Raw genomic sequence first — 22,276 nt, 5'->3', positions numbered from 1 at the left:
GGAATATTCTTTTAATAAAGATCTTTATCAACATGTTAATTTTCCTTGATTGAAATAAGAAATTCATTTTATTTTGATGTTTGATTTTAACTCATATTTTACCATCCATAATTATTTGTATAAATTTTTATATAATAAATTAGTAATATTGTTAACGGGTATTTGGGCGGGTACGGAGACCTAATCCCCAATGGGAACGGAGACGGGGAATCCTCAGTATCTTATTACGGGAATTGAGGAGGAGACGGAGATGAAGAATGAAGTCAGATGTGGAGATGGTAATTTAATCATCTTATCCTACCCTCCCCATTGCCATCCCTAATCTTTATTTCAAAAGAAATTAGCATTTAATTTTCTTTAACAAATTTGAAATTTCGCCACATTCCACGTGTGCATATAGTTATCGAAAATTCTAGTAAGCTTTACGAGTGTCTAGTGGCACCTTGTTCCTCTAGGAAGCTCTAGAACTTTAGCGCCTTTGTATTTCATCACTCCAAATTCTCCCCGTACTCTGTAATCTCACTCTTCCAAACCCGAAGCGATCCTTTTCTTCACTGCTCGCTTCTGTGATCTAAACTCATTTCAAGCCTTGCTATATCACTCAACGGTCAACTGTAAGTTCTACATTCGCTCATTTCCTTAATACCAGTTTGCTCTTTCCGCTAATGGCTATGTATATATAGCGCTTGAATCAATTCTGGGGTATCTGTAATTAATCTTTAGCACCCAATAACTGGTTATGATTTGTGGAAAAGAGTAGTGGGTTGTGTCTTTTTTTTTTAGAGTTATTGTTCAGATTACTCGTTTTGTTATCAGGAAATTTTGTTGAGTTTTCACAGTTTGTATCACCTGGGAACTAAGTTCATCGTGGTTTGTGGTAAAGCTTATATTTTGCTGCAGAATTTTCTTTGTTGGAATTAAATTTTGACACTTGATTATGTGGGCTTCTTGCTTCTACACTCGTACCAACAATGATGCTACTGCTAAAACACACCTTATAGGTGTTTGTGGGAAGGCCTGTTTGAACTCTAATATTCCAATGCTTCCGGCATAGATGAGGTTTTAGTGGTTTTGGGTTTGTGGGTGTGGTGTGATTATGGCTTTGATGATCAGGCACTACTTGTTGTAAGGAGTTTGAATAATCAACCTGCTAGTGCATAGTGGTGTCGGTTTCTCTGTTTTGTCATAGTTTAGAGTTTGAATAATCAACCATGGAAGTTGTTTGTATCTCTTGGGATGATTTGGCAGATCAAGCTGGAAAAAGAAAAAAGGAAGGAAAAAAAAAAACATAGCACTTGTTTGTATCGAATTTTTGAAATCCTAGTTATTGAAACTGCAATATTTGAGGGCACTGGAGAGTGGTTGACTGTAGAGATTGAAGAATACTGAATGCTCCAAACTCACTCATATTTTTTGATTGGTACATAGTACATAAAAAGAAGCTACCTTTGAGTGTCATCTTCGGGTATTATTTTTCTGTGTACAATATATTGTATAGTGATTGATGAATCCACTCTGTGCATAGGTATATGCCTATAGATTAGGTTTTCTGTTACTTTAGGTATTTTGTTGGGGTTCCTTCATTTTTGGGATTTTAGTTTGGTTGTAGTTTCATTTGGGGTTGGATTTAATTTCATTTTTATCTTGGTCTGGCCTCCTTGAGCAGGCGTAATGCAACTTCTTTTGTACTTCTGCTTTCATAGAGACTGAACCTGATTCAGCTTGTGCTGTATCAGCTGCTTTTGATGTTCGGATGGATTTAAATTCATAATACATCTTTCATCATCTGCCACTTTTCAAAATGCAGGAATGGCTGAGGCAGCATACACAGTGGCATCTGATAGTGAAACCAGTCGGGAGGAGAAATCCTCATGCACCTTTCCTGAAACAACAATTGGAATTGACATTGGCACTTCACAATGCAGGGTTGCGATCTGGAATGGCTCCCAGGTTGAGATCCTTAAAAACAGTAGGAACCAGAAGATGATGAGTTCATATGTTACATTCAAGGATGGAACTCCTTCTGGGGAACTAAGCAATCAACTCTCTGCAGATCATGATATGTTATCCGGAGCAGCAATCTTCAACATGAAACGCTTAATTGGCCGAGTTGACACGGATCCAGTTGTCCACTCTAGCAAAAGCCTTCCATTTCTAGTACAAACATTGGACATTGGTGTCCGCCCATTTATTGCAGCCTTGGTTGGAAATTTCTGGAGATCCACCACTCCTGAAGAAGTTCTGGCAATATTTTTGGTGGAACTTAGGGAAATGGCAGAAATACAGTTAAAGCGGCCCATAAAAAATGTTGTTCTGACTCTGCCAGTTTCATTCAGCCGATTCCAGCTGACTCGGATTGAGAGAGCATGTGCCATGGCTGGCCTTCATATCCTGAAACTGATGCCAGAGCCAACTGCAGTGGCATTGTTATATACCTTATATGCAAAACAAAGTGGATTTCAGTCAACAGATAGGAATGTTCTAATCTTCAATATGGGTGCTGGATACTGTGATGTCGCCGTAAGTGTTACAGCTGAAGAGGCACCTCGAGGAATTTCTGAAATAATTGCCTTAACAGGAAGTGCCATTGGAGGAGAAGACTTGCTTCAGAATATGATGCGTCATCTGTTGCCAAATGCAGAGAATCTTTTGACAAGTCATGGAGTTGATGAAATCAAATCAAAGGGGTTGCTTCGAGTTGCGACCCAGAATGCAATCCACAGCCTCTCCTCCCAAAATTCTGTTCAAATTGATGTTGACTTGGGAAATGGGATGAAAATCTGCAAGGTTGTGGACCGAGAAGAATTTGAGGAAGTTAATCGGGCCGTATTTGATGAGTGTGCTAGCCTCATAATCCAGTGTTTGCATGATGCAAAGGTCAAACCTGAGGATTTGAACGATGTAGTACTTGTAGGTGGATGTTCATACATTCCAAAGATAAAAAATCTTGTCATGAACGTATGCAAGAAAGAGGAGCTTTACGAAGGGATGAACCCATTGGAAGCTGCTGTCTCTGGAGCAGCACTACAAGGATACGTAGCTTCTGGTGTTCATGATCCTTTTGAATCCGTGGATGTGCTATCTATTCAGGTCACACCTCTCTCAGTTGGAATTCGAGCTGACGGAAACAACTTTGTGCCTATCATACCTCGAAACACCACAATACCAGCCCAAAGAGAGATGCTTTTCACAACATCCCATGATAATCAAGCCGAAGCACTTGTAATTGTTTATGAAGGTGATGGCGAGAAGCTGGAAGAAAATCATTTGCTGGGATACTTCAAAATTGAGGGACTTCCTCCAGCACCCAAAGGAGTTCCACAAGTACGAGTAATGATGGACATTGATGCTTCAAACGTGCTGAGAGTTTTGGCTGCTGTGTTAATGCCAGGTTCTCATGTTCCCATAAATCCTGTCCTGGACGTGAGGATGCCAACGGTTGACGATGGTCATGGCTGGTGCGCGGAAGCGTTGCACAGAGCTTATGGTGCTACTCAAGACTTGGTATCAGTGAAGAGGATCTAGTTGAATCAAATTGTAGTAATTAGTAGGAATAATTGGTTGTTTTGTAAAAGGGTGATAGTTCTCTGTTTGCATACTTTCTTGTGGCTTTGGTGTAATAAATTGTGTTTGTGCTTTTTAAGTTGGAAGTTACAATTCTGATGAGGAAGAATTGTAGACGTCGAGCTCAGCAAACTCAGTTTTACTCCAATTTGAATGAATCTTAAATATGAATCAGTCCAATTTGTCTCGGTCGCCGGAAATGTGAAGGAGACGATTGTATTAGTCCGCCGATCGATCTCCATGTGTATGGGCTACTGGGTTCCGGCCCTCTTGACCATTCGGGTTGTGCTTTCAGGACCAGAATAACAATAGCAGGTCAGTGATTTTTGTATAACCAGTTGTTTACTGACCTGCTAATGTAATTGGATTGATTCAGTCTAGATCAAGCTAGATCAATCCTAAAAAATCCAAAGCGTTGAACTTCAAACCGTGATTTCTCACTCCACACTTCAAATCGATCTCCAATACTTGTATGCTTGTGATCAGGAGGAGGAGTGTCACACATGACCGGTTTCATGCACCGCCGTGGCCGGAGGAGGGAGATCGCTCCGGGTCGGCGCCGCCTCATTCTGCCACCGTTCGATCTGCCATGTACGATGGATCTGGGTGCAAGCCAATGGATGAGGGAAGAAGAGGAGGAAGATCTGAGTCGGTTGCCGTTGGTTTCACCGCTAGAAATCCATTTATATAGGGATAAAATTACAATGGAAACATCAATTAACTTCAATTACAATAATGATAGTAAATACTGATTCTGATGTGATTGCAATTCCTTGATTCTCTCTTCGTCAGTTACTTTGACGACTGACGAAGGCACATAATGTGTTTTTCCTTTAACAATTTAAAGGCTCAAAATTGGTTACTTTTTTTTAAAAATTCTCAAACATATGTAACTTAACAAAAATCCATATTCTAAAAAAAAAAAACAAAAAAAAAATCACATTGTATTAAACTAACTAAAGTCCTTTAAAAAAAAAAAAACTAAAGTAACAAACAAAATAAATGAAATTCAAATTAGCATAATCCCAATTCCCAAGCCCCAAACTCCCAGGTCTCGTTTGGTTCATGGAAATGAAAGTAATTATTTGTCTTTCCCATGGAAAGTGAAATGAAATTTCCCAAGAACTTTCAATTCCGATGTTTGGTAACCTTAGGAAAATTGTAAAAAAATTTGTAATTAATGGAATAAAATAATGTGTTGTGAGTAATAAATATAAGGAAAGAAAGGGAAAAAGTGATTCATTTGGTGTTTGGAATGAACCACTTTCCCTTTTATTTTCCCTTCCTTCAGGAAAGTATTTTCTTTCCTTTTGTATCCTAAACGCAAGAAAGGAACAAGTTTCATTTCCTGATAAGCGAACCAAGCGTGGCTCCAAAGCGAACGCCTAGGGCCATGTACCAATGCGTTTTTTTTTTTTTGGGTGAGTAAGAGGCTTGAGGTCTCTGTAAGGGACGCCCTTACCAATAGCAAGAATTCTCCCGTCGTCGTCCCACCATCCTCAACCGAACCACCACCTTCCAATCTTCCATCGATTGTGCTGATCTCTACAGCTACCTAACCTCGCCCCCATCGATCAGCCCTCAATCGTTCACATTGGATTTCCCATCTTCTATAATTCCCAACTCTGTTAACTAGTTCAAATCTAGGGGACCTCGATCATAGGCGACTGTTAGGAACAAGGAATTTCATGAGCTCCCCCCCCCCCCCCGGCCGAGATTTCTACCTCTCAACCTTGATCCCAATTTTTTGTTCACAAACTCACACTAACATAAAAGAGACGGCCATATTTGCTCCAGATATGCTCAACCACAGATCAACGGTAAAGAGCCCCATGTGGATAATAGAAGTTTCCGCATTTAGATGCCCAAAATCTCTTTCGTAGTACATTTCAAAGGTGTTTACGAAGTCTAAGTTTTTCCATCTTGTAGACAAAACGATAGTCCGCACAGAATGTATTGTTCGAAGGAACGAGAGTATGTGACAAAGAAGGTCATGTGGTAATTGGCTGATCCTATCCTCAAATCCTGCTCCAAGGTTTGATTCTGAATATCGCCTTGCTATGTTCACTTTGGTGGATTTTGGTCCTCGATCTTCGACATTAACCTTTGTTCGTTCTGGTTTGCAGTTTATGACCCTTTTTATAGTTGGATTCCTATGTGAATGGGATTACCTCAGTTTGAACATTAGTTTCGAAAGTTTAAACCCTGACGCTAATGGAGCGCGCCCAAAAATGAATGGGCCGAAAGAAATCATGTTCTTTTTCTATAGCCGATTAAAATCCAATCCATTGCCGTTTCAAGAGGGTACTCCCTGTCCAAAATTATTTTTGTGTCAAACATATTAATGTAATTAATGTTAAAGGAAAAACACATTATGTGTCTTCGTCAAAGTGATTGACGGAGAGGGAATTAAGTAATTAGCAATCACCATCAATCAGCATAGATCAAGGACCAATCAGTAATTAATGTCGTCATTGTAATTGATATTTCCATTGTAATTCTCTCCCTATATAAAGGTGCTATGAAATTAAATGAGTAGACCAATTCTAATTATCATTTTACTTTAACACGTTATCAGCACGCTCAGAGCAAATAGCCAAGAAAAAAAACCTAATTTCCAAATTTGTTTCTTTCTCCCGTCAAAAAAAAAAAACCCCAGAAGAAAAAAACTCCAGATCGGCCTCCTCCTCTCCGGCCCTCCCTGCCTGCAATACCCCAGCCTACACGGGCCTCACCTGCGCAGCCCAGCCCTGATCGCTGCCCAGCCCTGCCCTGCAGTCGCTGCCACAAAACCTCACCGGCCTCACCTCACCGGTTAGACCGGCCTCACCTCACCGGTTAGACCGGCCTCACCTCACCAACCCCACCTTCGCCTCCACCTTGCACGTCCTGTGTTTGCAGTCACCTGCCTCACCTCACCAACCCACCTGCAACGGCGCTGCTCTCTCGCCCAACCCAGATATGTGTGCGTCCTCCACCCATCGTTGCTGCAGCAACCCAGCCGGCAAACCCATCACCGATCCCTGCAGCACCAGACTTCAGCGACCAGACCTGCACTTGCTCCTCACACTCCGACCAGCATGCAGTTTCAATCCAGACCTCCGACGATCAGATTTGCTGCACAAGTCCAGGACCAATCTTGCTTCGACAACCCAGAAGAAGAACAGAGCAGAGAACCAGAAAACGCGAAGAAGAAGATGTGGAGAGAGAGAGAGAGAGAGAGAGAGAGAGAGAATCAGAAAGAAAAAATCAAGAAAAAAGAAGGTGACCTGGGCCAAAGTAAAGATCCGGCCCAATTCAAAAAAAAAAAAAAGCAGGCCTCTGCGGCCCAGAACAATAAATAAATAAACATAAAAACTTTTATAATAGTATGAACATTACTACATATACTACATTAATAGTATATGTATTTTAAGTAACCTAGTCAACGATGATTAAATAACCTAGTTTTATTGAAAATTGCTAAAATTTGATGTCATATATACAAAAGAAAGCTATAATTAGTAGATGAATACAAAGTTTACGACTATAAAATTCAAAAACCTAGTTTTGTTCATTCTAATTTATATTATAAAGAATTAGTTGTTCTAAAGTTGGTAATACCGAAAACCGAAATACCGAATTTGGTAGATATAATTAACAACCGAAAATTTTGGTTGGTAATTGGTAACTCAGTTTTGAAACCGAAAGCTTTGGTTTTGAAGTTGGTAATACCTATAACTGATTCGAACCGACCGAGTGACAGCCCTATTTCTAACCTCCCTCTATAATTAAACAATGCTACTCTTTGTACTCAGCATACACTTTTGTATACCCAATTTCGCTGATAAAGTATATTAGAAATTTTACTGAGTACAAATAGTAGCTTCCTAATTAAAATGTGTTTGAGTGTGGATATTAACACTTGTCAAATTATTTTTAGGGGGCGAAAACTTTTATTATCTATATGAGGAACATTTATCAAAGTTTTATTATATCAAGAGAATTGCTCTGAAAATAATAATATATGTCTAATATATACAGTTTTCTTGATTCCAAGAAATATATAGTTTACTTTAAAACTTAAAATACCAGGTTAAGCTTACTCTTAGAAATTAATTCCTGACCAACTTGCCTCTATGTTTTCTTGATAGGTATACACATAAAACCTACTCCTGCAATTAATGATATTCGTGTGAAAGTTGGGTGTGCCCCCCAACCTAGGTTCGAATCCTGAAGCTATCAAAGTGGCCAGGCACTGTGCTGCAATGCACAGTTGGAGCATTTCACATGCGCCAAAAGGGTTTATCTTGGGCCTAGGAAGCCTTTGGGTTCCCCTTGACAAAGTCAAAAAAAAAAAAAAAAAAAAGGTATGTTCCATCATGCATCAGAAATCAATGTCTCGAACTCTTTAACTCTTCTGAATTCCTTAGAGTAACTCCAACAGCTTCCCCATATTTTGATTTTTCTCTACTTTAGGGAAAAATAAACATCTTTTGCTCTAACAGATTCCCTATAACTATCCATATTTTAGGGAAAGTGAGGAAAGAGAAAACCAAATTCCTTATATTTACAGCAATCTCTAAAATTTAAGGAAGAATATGGAGATTTTAGAGATTGCTGTAAAATAGAGAATCTGTTGGAGTTGGTGAAGAAAAAGATGCTAAAGTTTTGACTTTTACTTCCCTATTATACATAAATTATAGGGGAGCTGTTAGAGTTGCTCTTATTAGTACTTTCAATCATATTCCATATACATATACAAGTATAACATAACAGACTGCCACTGCGGACCATGCCCTGCTTTTCTCAATGTCAACCCTTGGGGCCTTGTCACTAGCTTTCGTTTTTACCTGATTCATACGATCATACAATATTACGATCGTTAAAAACTGCAACAACAAAAAAAAACCATGTTTTATTGGGTATAACTTTTTCTTTCCTTATAGTTTAGGTAACTGATAATAATAGGGGGAGAATTTTGAGACTTCGAAAGTCTTGAAACTTTTGGAGATGTTTATTTGCAGAAGAGATAACTTGAACCTTAGAACCCAGAACTATGAACACGCCATGGTGTTCTTTGTGATTTACTCTTTCGTTTAGGAACTAAATTTTGCAATGAACCGCATGTTTAAAAGATTTTTCTCATTAGTAAATGTAATTAATAGTATTTGAAAAAATCGTTCAGTAAGATTACACAAAACGATATATTTGAGTCAGCCATCAAGGATGGAGAGGGGTGGGCGGAGTAGTAATAGTAGTAGTAATAAACTAATAATGATGATGATGTAAAAATAGTAAACACCAATCACCTGGTGTGATAAAATTGGTTGAGCAGCTTAGCATGGGAGCCACAACTCTCACCAGTTTGTGGCCAGTAGGTTTGGGAGGCTTTCAGGTTTGTGCACCTATGACGGGGGATTAGTACTCGTGGACCTCAGTCTAAATAATGACTAGGCAAGTGTGTTACCAACTCGCTAACGTAATCAAAGTGGCTTGCTAATTCACCCCTGATAAATAAAAAAAAAAAAAAATAGTAATCAGCAGATTGAAAGGTGATCCCGATAAACCCAAATTAATGGAGGAGATCGTCACCATAAAAGCTTTATGGATCGATTTTCTTCTTGTCGTAAAAATTGAGAATTGGGAGCAACTGCGGCATCACCAACGAAATCAAAACCATCACACAGTTTATAGAGATCGCCAGGGAGGTGGCAAGGTTGCAGATATCTGATCAATCATGGTACTTTTAGGGAGAAAGTGTGTTTAATCATTGGCTACTAGAGAGCATTGCGACCTTTTCTCACTGATAACAAGATCTTCCTCTCTCTCTCTCTCTCTCTCAATTTTTTCTCGTTGATGTGTGGTTGAGTTGTGATATGTTAAAACTGGCCGGGTCTTAGGTGCTTAGGGTGTTTTTATTCGAAGCTATAATATTGTAGATTTGGTTCGCAATTTCGATTTCAATAAAAAGAATTTGTACTTTAAATTTATAAAATTTTGTGCGTAGACCGAAATATTGATAAATATTGACACTCAATGGTTCTAAAACTAATTTCGAATATTGACCAGGGGAACGGACTGTAGTTTGAATATCACTCTATGATGAAAAGAGAAACCCCTTCGAAAAAGAGAAAAGTGGCATTAAACTGAAAGACTATTGCTATCATCGACGTGCCCCAACATTCTCCAAAGCAAACCCAGGCCCAGAATCGAGCCTTACCCCATGCACGAATCCGTAGTGAGACCCAATAGCCACCAAACGCAATAGTGAAGAACAGCACCCAAAATTCCGCATTGATGAGTCAAAAGTCAAAACTGAAACTTCATAGATTTTCGGCAACTAGATCCATAACACCATCTCAATGCCCGCCACAGCGTAATCGAGTGTTCTAGCAAAATGTCGAACAGGGGATCTCCCAGCAAGATGTCGAATTCAAAGTGAGTCCTCCTCGTCCAGGTTCCCGTTCGGGGACTCCACGAAGGAAATCCAAATTGAGATAGCAACGAAGTAATCTTCCTGTTCGAAAACGGGGGAGAACTGCGCTAATTGAGAAGAAAGTGAAACTTGCAGCCCTTTTTCAAGAGTGACGATCCAGCCAAGAGACTAGGTAAGGGGAAGACAACCAAAGGGTTATGGAAGAAAGATAGCAAGAATTTTTGTATCATGGTTTGAGAGTCAATTGAAGGACATGGATTAAGTGAAAACAAGAGACAAAACAAGGAACTGGGACAAAGCCAGAACAGAGGAGACCGCCCCCGACTCTCAAACCGGACGAGGTTAATTTAGAATTTAAGATGGGCTTAGTGAGTAAATAGTGGGCAAAGATTATGAGAGGCAAGTGGGGAGATTTCAAGATCTCAATAAAATAAAAAATAAAAATTAGCGAATTTGAGAGTTGGTCTTGAAAAGGTAGAATGTATGTTCTTGGCCTGTTAAGCTTTGCTGGGCCTTTGGGCTTGTCCCTCGATGAAGTTATTTCACTATCAAAAAAAAAAACCGCTGTTTATGTGCACTCATTTTATAAATTAAAAAAATGTTATAATAAAAAAAAACATGATAAACAATCACCTGATGAAATAATAGAAAAATAAATAAAATTTATGGACAGTGATCATTTCATTACATTACATTTATAGAATGAGCTTATGCCAGGATTAAAGATTTTGATATTTGATTGCAGTGGTAGGTCTTTTGCAAGGACCCCTCCGACTTTTGGGTATGCTGCCTGCCTTCTGTTTTCTGTTATTGTGTATTACTGTTGTATACGATGTGCTCCTTGTTTTATACTTCATTTGACAATCTCTAACTTGACTTTCTTTTTCTGCTTTTGTTTTAATTGTATGTTCTTTATGTTTCTTCGAATGAAGCCGCATATATAACAAGTTTCTTAATTAATATTATCCAGGAATCAATTACATATTCAAAATGAAATTGTTCCATGTTCGCTCAGTCGAATCTCTAGATCGTATGTGTGAGGTGATAAAGAATATAAACAGTATAGACTTATTCAGAAGCGGTATTTATGAATTAATGTTTGATGCTGCTGAAAGAGGGAACTCCGAGCTCTTTCCGAGGCTGTGGAAAGCAAATCCAGAGCTGTTGTGGAGAGTGAATTCAAATAAAAAGACTATATTCCAGGTTGCTGTTGAATGTCGTCAGGAAAAAGTTTACAGCCTTATATATGGGTTAACAGCGGATCACAAAAAAGTGATTGCAAATGCTGCAGATGATAAGAACAATAGCGTAGTACATCTTGCAGCAGTGTTGTCCCCATCAGCAAAGCTCGATCATATCTCGGGTGGAGCATTACACATGCAAAGAGAATTGCAATGGTTTAAGGTATGCATCCCAATGTGTTTTGCAATTTTTTATTTATGTGTGTGTGTGTGTGTTTGTTGGACGTACTCAATTATAGACAAATAAACGGTGTTTAATGTTGCAGTGTCAATGCCCACATGTTGAGAATTGACACCCCTTTATTTACCAACTATATGTTGAGAATATATATATCCAACATGGGGAAAATGAGACAATATATATCCAACATGGGGAAAATGAGACATTGTCTGTAGGTTTATAATAGGGCTGTCAATTCCGACACGACCAGATAACACGACTCGAAACCCGCACGAAATAAAGCGGGTTGAACCTACACGATTAAAAAGCGGGTCAGCCATGGGTCAACCCGCCATGACCCATTTAAGAAATGGGTCGGCCATGGGTCAACCCGCCAACACGAAGTGAACCTGTATAACCTGATTATGCTATACTTTATCCTGAAATTTTAGATGTTGAGAGTATTTGATCATAGGATTAGACAATTTGAAATATTTTGCTTTATAATTATTGGATTTAATTATTTATGAATTATATATAATTATTTATATTCTTCGTCTTGTAGAGTTTTTAGTGAATTTAATCAATTTTTGCATTTTTTTAGTTAAATTGGTCGCATTGTTAACCCTTAAATGAGCCATTTTGTCAAACACGACACAACCTATTTATTAAATGGGTTAAGCGGGTTGAAAACGGATAACCTGTTTAATAAATAGGTTGCGTTTGGGTTTAAATTTTTGACACGATTATTAAATGGGTTGGGTTTGGGTTTGTATCTTGCGACACGACAAATACCTTGACCCGACACGAACCCAACCCGACACGACCCATTGACAGCCCTAGTTTATAAGGGTCTGTGTCACTCTATTCATTGTCAATTGATTTTAGATGTGAACCCCAAATTACTTTATCATCATATTTCTCTCTAGGCACTTATTCATTGAAAATGTGGTGATGTGTAAAATATGGGTGCCAATTCAATTCTCATAAACCTTCAACGCAACCACATGTTTTTCTTTTCTAGCCTCCTTAGTTTTGTTTTTTTTTTTTTTTTGGACAAATTTTTTCTTTGGACAAATTCAGCCTCTCCTTAGCTAGTGTTATCTTAATCGTAAGTCTGCGCATCGTTTTCTCTTTCTCGTTTACGCATCCCTCATTGTTCTTCTTCCTCCATTATTATTTTCTTTCCTCACTCATCATGGCTCTTTGATTCTCTTTTTGCTGCATTACACAAAACCCTTTCTACAAAATCGGTTGTCTTAATCTTAGGTTAGAGAAAAGAGCAAGCCTTCCACCTTTCTTTCAATTTGACATAATCGCAATTGGGGATTTGGTTCTTCTGGGTCTAAGCATTCCATGCATCCGATGAATAACGAAGAGTTTGTGAAGAAGAAAAAAATTAATAATCTTGCATATTGGGTATGGCAAAATTTGTACGAAAGCATAACTGAGGTGGAACCTAATTATTGGGTTTCTGGGTTGAGAGGTTGATTTCCTTATTTGTTTTTCAAATTGAAGTTGTGAAGTTGGTGGTGCATTAATGTACCGTAAAACTTTTCTTCAGTTTCTTTCATTTGAGCTCTTATCTACATAGTTAGGTATATCCATGAAAAGTTTTACGGTACATTAATGCAACAATTCATCCAAAACTCCATGCATTGGTAGAATAGTCTTGGTAGAATAGTCTTGATAAGTGATAGACTAAAACTCCATGCATTGGTAGAATAGTCTTGAACTAGTCTATGCTTTTCTACCGGACTAGGTTACCTCTGTCAATTTAGTTTACTTACCATATTAGTACATTAATGTATTCTAAATGTACCATATCGATATCACCACCATATATAGGCTGTGTGAAATAACTCAAAATTGTCTTATTAGATACCCCCCTTATCAGCAATCCTCCGTTTCTTAGTCCTTTATTTTTTGGATTGGTCAACAATCCATTTTATTGCTATTTATCAAATCCAATATCAATAAACCGTTTTATTTTACCTATATTCACTAGTATATCCTCCCCTAGAATTATTTATGAACGAACCGTCATACGGGATTCTACAACCTTTTAAAAATTATTCAATGATTGGTAGGAGGAATAGAGTTAATTAATTACTTGGTAATCATGTGTTTGTATGTTTCACTTCTATGAAACACAGGAGCTGGAGTCTTTAAGTCCCTTGTGTCTTGAATATTCGAATACTGATGAGAAGAAACCTGGCGAACTATTCACCGAAAGCCACAAGGAATTGATGAAGGAAGGAGAAATGTGGATGAAAGACACTGCAACCTCTTGTACAGTTGTAGGCGGACTTATCATTACCATGATGTTTGCCACAGCATTTGCAATTCCTGGCGGAAACAATGGAGATACTGGCCTTCCCATTTTCATAGAATATAAGTTATTTATGGTTTTTATAATTTCAGCTGCTGTGTCACTCTTTTCATCGACAACTTCTGTGCTAATGTTTTTGGGAATTCTCATTACCACCTTTTTATCTCTATAGCCGCCATGATGGTTACCTTTTGTTCTGCTCTTTTCCTTGTGGTTCCAAACAAATCATGGATTGTTATGCCAGTGGTTTCTCATGCGAGTGTTCCCGTCACCTTATTTGTTTTTATGCAATTTCCCCTTCTTGTTGAGATTTTCATTTCTACTTATGGACGAGGCATATTTGATAGAGAAGGTCAAGCTTTGGACACAAACTTCTGAAGATAATCTTATTCGAATAAACGCGTTGTCTGACTTCTTAAATTGTTCATTTTCGGGTCCTTTAATTGAAACAAAAATGGATCATGCTAGTTCGCGTTGGTGGACGGTCTGTCCTCCTTTTGTAGCTTCTGCTTTTGCGAGGTTTGTGAGTTTATTTTCCTCTCTAAGATGTTCTAGTTTTCTTTTGGGGTTCGACAATTATGATTCCCCATCTTTTATTTTATTTTGAATCCATGCTTCTAATAAATTCTCTATGACCCTAGATTTGTACTGGTTTAAGACTTCAAGTTTGGAATTTGTTGATATGAAGCTGTGAAATCTGTTTGGTTTTTTTTTTTTTAAGCTTCATTCATACCTCCATATTTAGTATTTAGACCTCTATATTTTTTTGAAATTTCTAAAATCTTCTTTACCCTTTGCGAAATCAGAATTTTTTTTTTTTTTTAAATGAAGAAGTGAGAAAGGATGAGAGCCTTCTATGGCTACTAAAGCTCAACACCTCCATCTCTCCCTGAGCAAATCTTCTAGTCATCTCAACATCAACCACATACACCAATTACATCTCACATTAATTACTATAATTGGTTCTCTGTATTCATGTCTCTAATAAAGAATATTCATGGATTTCTTTCGATTTTTATAAGGAAATACAAACCATGAATTCAATTGTAACTTGCAAGCATATGATGAATAATCATTTGTGATGCTTTCAATTATGAGCTTGATTACAACCAACAAGGTCCGATTTTAGAACTATTTACGAGATATGTAGAAACCCTTTGAATATATATATGTGCGGACGGCGCTGCTGCAGGTCGGCTCGAGGTGAGATGGAGCGGCGGGGGTTGCCGGAAGTACTCCAGGGGTCGGGCGGAGCGGTCTGCTTTCGGTAGAGTCGCCGGCGACGTCGTTGCAGAGCTGCCCAGAAAACCTGCAGTTGCAGGTCGGTTGCTGCCCAAAACCTGCAACCCCGACCTCCTCCGACCTCGAACGCTGCCCAGTACAGTCCGGGATGCCTCCTGCCTCCCTCCTGCAAGTCGCGCGCTGCCGTCGCCGCCTGGAACTCCTCCGCTGCATCGCCGTCCGCACTTTAGCGAAGTGCGGACGTCCACTTTGGAACGGGCCTCTATATATATATATATATATATATATATATATATATATATATTTCTAGAGAAGTTCAAATAGTCTCCAAGCCTCCTTCATTTTCAACAACGATGGAGTTTAGGGACGTAGTTAGGAATTAAAAATGGGTTGGGCTAATTTTAGCTATATGAGAATTTTGCGAACACAACCACCGTCTGCACAACAAAAGCAAGGTATTCAATTAGCCTGAGGTATTCGATTAGCCAACTAAACAAGTCACCATCTGCACAACTAAAACAAATTGATACTAGCATATATAGCCTAGTTGATGAAGAAAGTCAATACAAGCCTGATTCAATTAAAACAGATAGGCTATATATTAATACCAGCATATATAGTTCAATTATAGAAACAATCATAGATTGTGGGCACAAGTCAGACAAAAAAATCATAGAAACAGAAGGAATTGATGAAGCCATGAAGGTATTCAATACAGGCCTGATTCAATAGTTCAATTAATGTATTCAATTTGGTAATTCCTATAAGCGACTAGCCGACTAAGCCTAAGGTATTCAATTAACTCCAAAAGAAGACGGAAAAACAATTGATTAAGATTTAAGAGGACCTTGGGCTCTAGAAACAGGAGGAGTGGCCACGTGGAAAGGTGGAGGTGGCTCGGTGGAGTCGTAGTGGGACTGAGCATTTGAGCCTTAGAGAGTAGCCATGGCGTCGTGGCGAGGGACAGAGGGAGTCGTGGTGAGGGACTGAGGGAGTCGCAACGCCTGCGGGAGTGATTCTCACTTCTCAGACGGTGACCAAGTGTTTCCTCAAGTTGATCATTGATGGACTTAGTATATATAATTTTTTTATTTGGGCTATACCTATACTTTGCAACTTTGAGCCCAAAAACTCCCTTGAGCTACAGCCCAAGTATCCTTGGCTGTAGCTACATCCCTGATGGAGTTTTAAAAACTATGGTTGGTGTTAGATGTTATCGCACCATCGGAAGTGGTGGGGTGCCTCATTAGTGCCGGGGAATGGATGTTGGATATGGAGAGAGAGGTGGCTAGGGGCGGAGGTAGAAAAGGAAAGGAGTTAAGGGAAAAAGAAAAAAAGGGTAAACTTGGAATTTTATTGTGCAAAATATGAATAAGAGGTTCAAATAACAATTTGGGAGGTATGAATAGAACTCTCCTTCTTTTTTTTTTGTCACTTAAAACAAACAAAAGGGGCCCAATACCATTTCTTGATGTGATTAAAAAAAAAAACACCAGTCTCCCCCTCATAAGTAGGTGGTCATGAGTTCGACTCTCATTTAGTAAAGAAGGATGAGAACCCACTAAAATAAAAAATACAAACTTAAAAATTATATGAGCCTACACTATCCAAGCTCACACTAAGACCAAGGCCCACAATAGAGCCCAAAAGAGCCAAAAAGCAGCAGTCTTCCTGGTACAAGCCCACTCGGCCCAACTAGGACAAACCCTAGCAAGAGCAGGGACTCGGATGTCCGCCATCGTGATCTAACCACTGCCGTCGTCGAAAACCAAACTCTGCATCTGATCATGCCCAATCGTATCCTGGCTAACAGCGATGATGTCAATAGCATACCCGTCAGAAGCTCTGCTAGAAGAGCGCTATGACCAATCCACCGAACCATCACCGCTGTCATCCAACACACCTAAAGGTCCGCTGTCGCCTTCTAATGGGGAAGAACGATCCAGCATATCTGGATCCCACCAGTCCCCGTTACCAATAGCAGGATTCCAACTATATCCGGGCGCTTTCAACCAAACCACCCTAAGCTTCAACCCTTCCCCAATCCTTCCAACCTGAGGATCACGGATTTTGAAACAATTCAACACCAGTTTGGGCTTCTGATCTCCAGCCCCGCAAACCCCATCCGTGAGAACAACCAAAAGCAAGAGACCATAGCCTATGAACATAATGGAATGCCAAGCAAGCCCGCTGTCACCCTCAAGGGAAAAATGAAAGAGAGGAGAAATCCCCTGCTCAATTGCATATATAGGACCGCCGCCGTCGAGAGAACCCTCTAGCAAGGGTTAGAGAGAAAAAACATGGTTTTTTATTGGTATTAAATAAATAATAATCTAGCAAAACTACAAGTCCCCATCACAACATTTTAAAACACTAGCTCGTGAATAACTTGTAGAGGCCCTTCACATATGTTCTTTCCTAACTTGTTTGCTAAAGTTTAATTTATTTTTAAATTGAATTTATAAAAATAAAAATAAAAATACTAAAAATTTAAGTACCTAAACCTAACAAAACATAGTTTTCCTTTTTTTTTTTTTCTTTTTTTTTTAAATGTAAGAGCCTGTACGGCTGCCCCCAAACCTTAATTTATAAAACTGCAAAATATATGAGGGATGGAAGGGGGGACATGGTGCCTATATCCCATATTACAATACGCATCAAGAGAACTTCATGAAATAATAATAGGAGTATCAACTAAAAAAATATTTTCTAATAAGCACCGATTAGCGAAAAGTGCTCTATTAACTCATCCATCCGCTTTATAGCTGTGGTCATATACTGGAAAATAAATACTTACTCATAGCCATGATATGATAATACAATAAGTTTTCCCACTATATTGTCACTGGAATGTAAATCCAGTGACATTTAGTTTCACCCTGCCACTTGGAGGTTGCTACCATTTGACGAATTAAGAAACTCAATGCTTACCGAACAAGACCAAGCCCGCATCGCCTACCGCAAATTTGTAGGGATTGCCAGCATAAATCCATACCCTACAATGAAAAAATAGTAAAAATTAAAAACAAAGTAACGTAGGCCCAAAGCTAAAGCCTAGGCCCAAGCAATACGGTTGGAATTTTGGGTCGAACCAGCCCGTACCGCATTAGGCCAACTTATCGGCTTACCAACATTTCGGCTCGGCTGAGCCGTACTGATAATCAGCTTCAGCTCGGCTACGGTACGAGTATCTGCATACCGTCAGTATATTGTACCGACCATATGTATGTGTATTACCGAATAAATCTCAAACATAGCGAGAGGCAAGGTTCGAAACCATGGCCTTCTGAAGAAAGTTCAGCTCCCAAACATTGGAGCACGAGCTGCCCTCAGTAATATATGTACAAATATTATATTTATTACTTCTTCAACTCCAACATACCAAATAATTCTGAAAATGGATAAAATGTAAGAGGGGTAATTCAAACCACTAACCCCTTGTAAAGAGACCTTGCTCGACCAGGAGCCTTTCTCATTACAAGATGTACAAATACTATATTTAATTATTTATTACTTCTCCAACATAAAAGAGGGCCACGAGGACCACAACCCGTAGTTTACTTTTCTCACTTCACTTAACTCCTCTCACTCTCCTCTTCCTCTTTTCTCTTTCCTCTATGTTCTGGCGTTCTGTTCTTTCTCTCTCTTTTTCCAGAAAATTTTCTTCCCTTTTGTTTTTTTTTTTGCTGATAGAAGCCTAGCCTGGGCTTTCTCTTCTTCTTCTTTGTGGGATTAATAGCTACTTTTATTCTTTGGGGATGCGCTGCTGAGTCTCAACCTGTGAAGATCTTCTTGCTATCTTCTTCCTCTTGTTTTTTGCTGATAGAAACTCTGCATGTTCTGAACCTGTGAAGATATCATCTATTTATTTCCAACTGAGAATTCAAATCAGTAATTGAAGGCTCAATTGCATCTATTCTAAACACTTGTGAAGAACCCCAAATTTTGAAACCCTGGTTCTTCGAGATTTGGGGCAGATTGGCAGAAGCTTTGCAGAGTTCTTCACTATGTTCTTCAAGACTCAATTCCATTCGATAAAAGCCCAATACTGAAATAAACCAACTGAAAAATTGGTATACCAATCTTTCGGTTTGAGCTTTTGACTGTTTGGCGATGGTTGCGAATTTGGCTTACCGAGCAACTTTGGTTCAATAGCGGTAGGCCAAAATTATGCTCGGTTTTGAGCCGAATCCAGCCATACTAAGCAATAGCGTTCTTGCATAAAACGATCAATGTGTTCCCTCAAACAAAAACACGATCAATGTGATAGAACTGTTCAGTTTAAACTTTAAACATGCCTCCAGATGAACAAAGGGCAAATGTCGTAAAAGCATCATAAAAAAAATGCATCGAAAAGATAAAAATATAAGGACAGAATGTGTTTTCTGAAAAATGGGGATTGCAAGGCACGTATCAATCCTTATTGGGCAGAAACCAAAAATAACAAACAAAACACCAAATTTTGGTTACGCATTGAAAAACTCAAATATGAGATTAAAAACATTGCGGGGCTCTTACTCTTGAGAACCCAAAATAAGAATTACCTTATGATGAAGGATATGTTCTTTACAAACTTGAATAGCACTAGCTCGGCTACAATGATTAGACAAACACTAATAAGAAGTTTGTCTTAAGTCTTGAACTCCTTCACTTGAATGATCACCAAATATCGCTCCTTTTTCTTCACAGCCTCTCTACTGATCTCAAGAGAATTTATGCATATGAGAAAGACGACCAAGAACACTTAAGCAAGGAACAAGTGTGTTTGACTCTTCCAAAACTCATATTCAACAAGCAAGACTCCAACTAATTCTTGCGTACATGGTCCTCTTTATGGCTATATGTTTTTTCAATATATGAATAGATGCCGTGCAAAACACAATCAAACAAATTTCTACCCTAATTCCACTTCTACAAGGAAACAACCTTTTGTGTTAAAGATAATAATCAAATAAGGACACCAAATCCTAACATACTTAAGAAATCAATAACACAATTTGACACACAGAAAAATATCTTTAAATAAATAAAAGATATTAAACTCATTAAACCCCAAAGAAACTTTCCTAAACCAACAACTAATTAACCTACTGACCATGTATGCATGGATGCATTTACATGAGATTCTCTTGGATCAGTTTGTAAGATACTTCACCGTTTTGTATGGGAATGCCAATACACCAAGTTGGTCAAAATTTGTACTTACAAAAGAGAACTGCCCAAAATTTCCCTCATGATTGAGTCGATGTCCTAGCGGAAACAAAAGTGAATCTTGTGCATAATACCGTGGTTCCCAACAAAATACCCTATAAATATACAAGAAAATTATATAAAACAGATAAAAGAGAATCTTAACATGATCGACGATCTCAGATTTGATTATAAAGAAATAGCCATAAATACATGTAGAATCGACATGCCCTATTTTTCTATCCCATATAAAGGACATATATTCCGGACAAGGTAGCAAAGGCATATGAAACAGAGTTAACGCATAAATGTTCCACAAATATTAACATGTAAGTAAATGAAATTATATTGAAAGGTTCACAAGTTGAATGAACTGACAAATATATAAAACAAACATGAGGCTGTTATAACTTAGACAAAACTCTTTGAATGATTGAATCCCTTTGCTTATAAACCTAGCTAGAAAGTAAGCTGGACAAAAATTTAACTTCACAAGTCCTCGAAGCCCAGGGAAATTGTAATATTTCCTTGTACAATGATTCTTCTTTTCTATGGCCAAGAGTTGGATGACTAGAGATGGCCAACTCATTCAAAACTTCACCGTACCGCAGCAAGTACTTTAACACTTCCAACTCCCCCCACCGCCCACTGAATCCCCTCATGTACATTTTCTTGAGGTGCGACGACAAGCAAACAGGCACAAACTCCGGTGGTGTGAAAGACTGCCCTTCTTGTAGATATTTGTTGTCGAGCTCCAAGACAAGATATTCTAGGTTTGGTGACTTATTGAGAAACTTGGTTACATATTCCCTATAGGAGTTATGATAAAGAATTAACTCCAACTTGTTCAGTATACTAAAATCTGCAGGGAGATTGCAGGTCTCCAAAAAAGCAGCTCTAATGTACAAATCTTTAACACCAGAAAGTCCTGCCAGAAGCTCAGTCATAACACCGTTAGCACGCCCAGACAGACACTCAGCGACGTCAATTACTGCGCTGTTTAGGGATTCTGGATTCTCCAATGTATAAGCGGAATATGGTAAGTGTTTCCTCTTGAAGTAAAGGCTTTCAAGCTTTGGGGCTTTTATTAGAACATTTGACGAACGACCCTTAATGGATAGGTCGAAATCCACAGTTAACTTCTTCAAGTTAGGTGCAGAGATGTTGAATATCGATATATCATGTGGAAGCATGATATCTCCACGAATTTCCAGATCTTCAACTACAGGGCAGCAGTTAGTAATAAGCTTTTCAATGCTGGGAGAATCTTGATAAAGTAGTAAAAGGTTTAGGGACTTGAGACTTGAGAAACAGCCTGATGTCGGAATAGCATAGATAATACGATAGTCATCGTCATAAAAGACCCCGGGACAAGACAGACGAAATTTTTTGATGTTGGACCAATCATGCACTGAAAGTGCACCATCAACAAATTTCACAAAATCAACATAGCATGTTCCACCAAAATCTCTGATGTAGTCGATGTCTAACATGTTCACGGAATTCCATAATTTGTTCCATCTTTTAGACAAAACGATAGTCTTCACAGATTCTACTGTTGGAAGGAATGAAAGTATGTGACAAATAAGTTCATCTGGTAATTGGCTCATCCTATCCTCAACTCCGGCTACAAGTTCTGATTTTGAATCCATCTTATTTTTGGCTACAATTAGCCCTCAATCTCTTTTATTGTCCATTCAGGTGTGCAGTTTATGAACCTTTTTGTAGTTCTATTCCCACGTCCTTCCCTTGCGGCGGAAGTTAATTAATTATTCGGTTTAAACCCTAGGGCCTGAGGAAGCAGGCCCAATAAATTAAAAGGCCATTACCATCCACCGTATGAGTTCAATTAATTAATGCGTAATTACTATACAAGTATACACTATAAAACATCGCCCAAAAAGAGCTACGAAACCGAACCAAACTTGTTATACGAAACTTAGTAATCCTCTCGTTAAAAAAATAATAATAAAAAAATAAATAAAAAAGAACCCTAGTAATCCTACTAGACAAGGATACTTATAAACCCTAGTCTCAAGGTAAGAATGATAATCCTGATAATGCCTCATTGGAGAAGCTCTTTTCTGACTGCCCTCTACTTGAAGACTTGACCATTGATGGGTGTATAT

General features: G+C 38.6%; 2 protein-coding genes across 2 annotated transcripts; both read left to right on the top strand.

Annotated features, from left to right (window-relative positions):
• Positions 1-457: 457 nt before the first annotated feature.
• Positions 458-3,691, top strand: LOC112195880 (heat shock 70 kDa protein 8). The gene is made up of 2 exons (XM_024336107.2): positions 458-614; positions 1,808-3,691. Exon 2 carries the CDS (start codon positions 1,810-1,812, stop codon positions 3,523-3,525), a length of 1,716 nt encoding a protein of 571 aa, XP_024191875.1. The 5' UTR covers positions 458-614; positions 1,808-1,809; the 3' UTR covers positions 3,526-3,691.
• Positions 3,692-11,018: 7,327 nt separating this feature from the next.
• LOC112199320 lies at positions 11,019-13,887 on the top strand. The gene is made up of 2 exons (XM_040518755.1): positions 11,019-11,386; positions 13,540-13,887. Exons 1-2 carry the CDS (start codon positions 11,078-11,080, stop codon positions 13,885-13,887), a joined length of 657 nt encoding a protein of 218 aa, XP_040374689.1. The 5' UTR covers positions 11,019-11,077.
• Positions 13,888-22,276: the final 8,389 nt, after the last annotated feature.

This window comes from Rosa chinensis, chromosome 4 (genome assembly GCF_002994745.2).
Source record: "Rosa chinensis cultivar Old Blush chromosome 4, RchiOBHm-V2, whole genome shotgun sequence".
Classification (NCBI taxonomy): domain Eukaryota; kingdom Viridiplantae; phylum Streptophyta; class Magnoliopsida; order Rosales; family Rosaceae; genus Rosa; species Rosa chinensis.
This window is presented reverse-complemented; position numbering and strand designations above follow the sequence as displayed.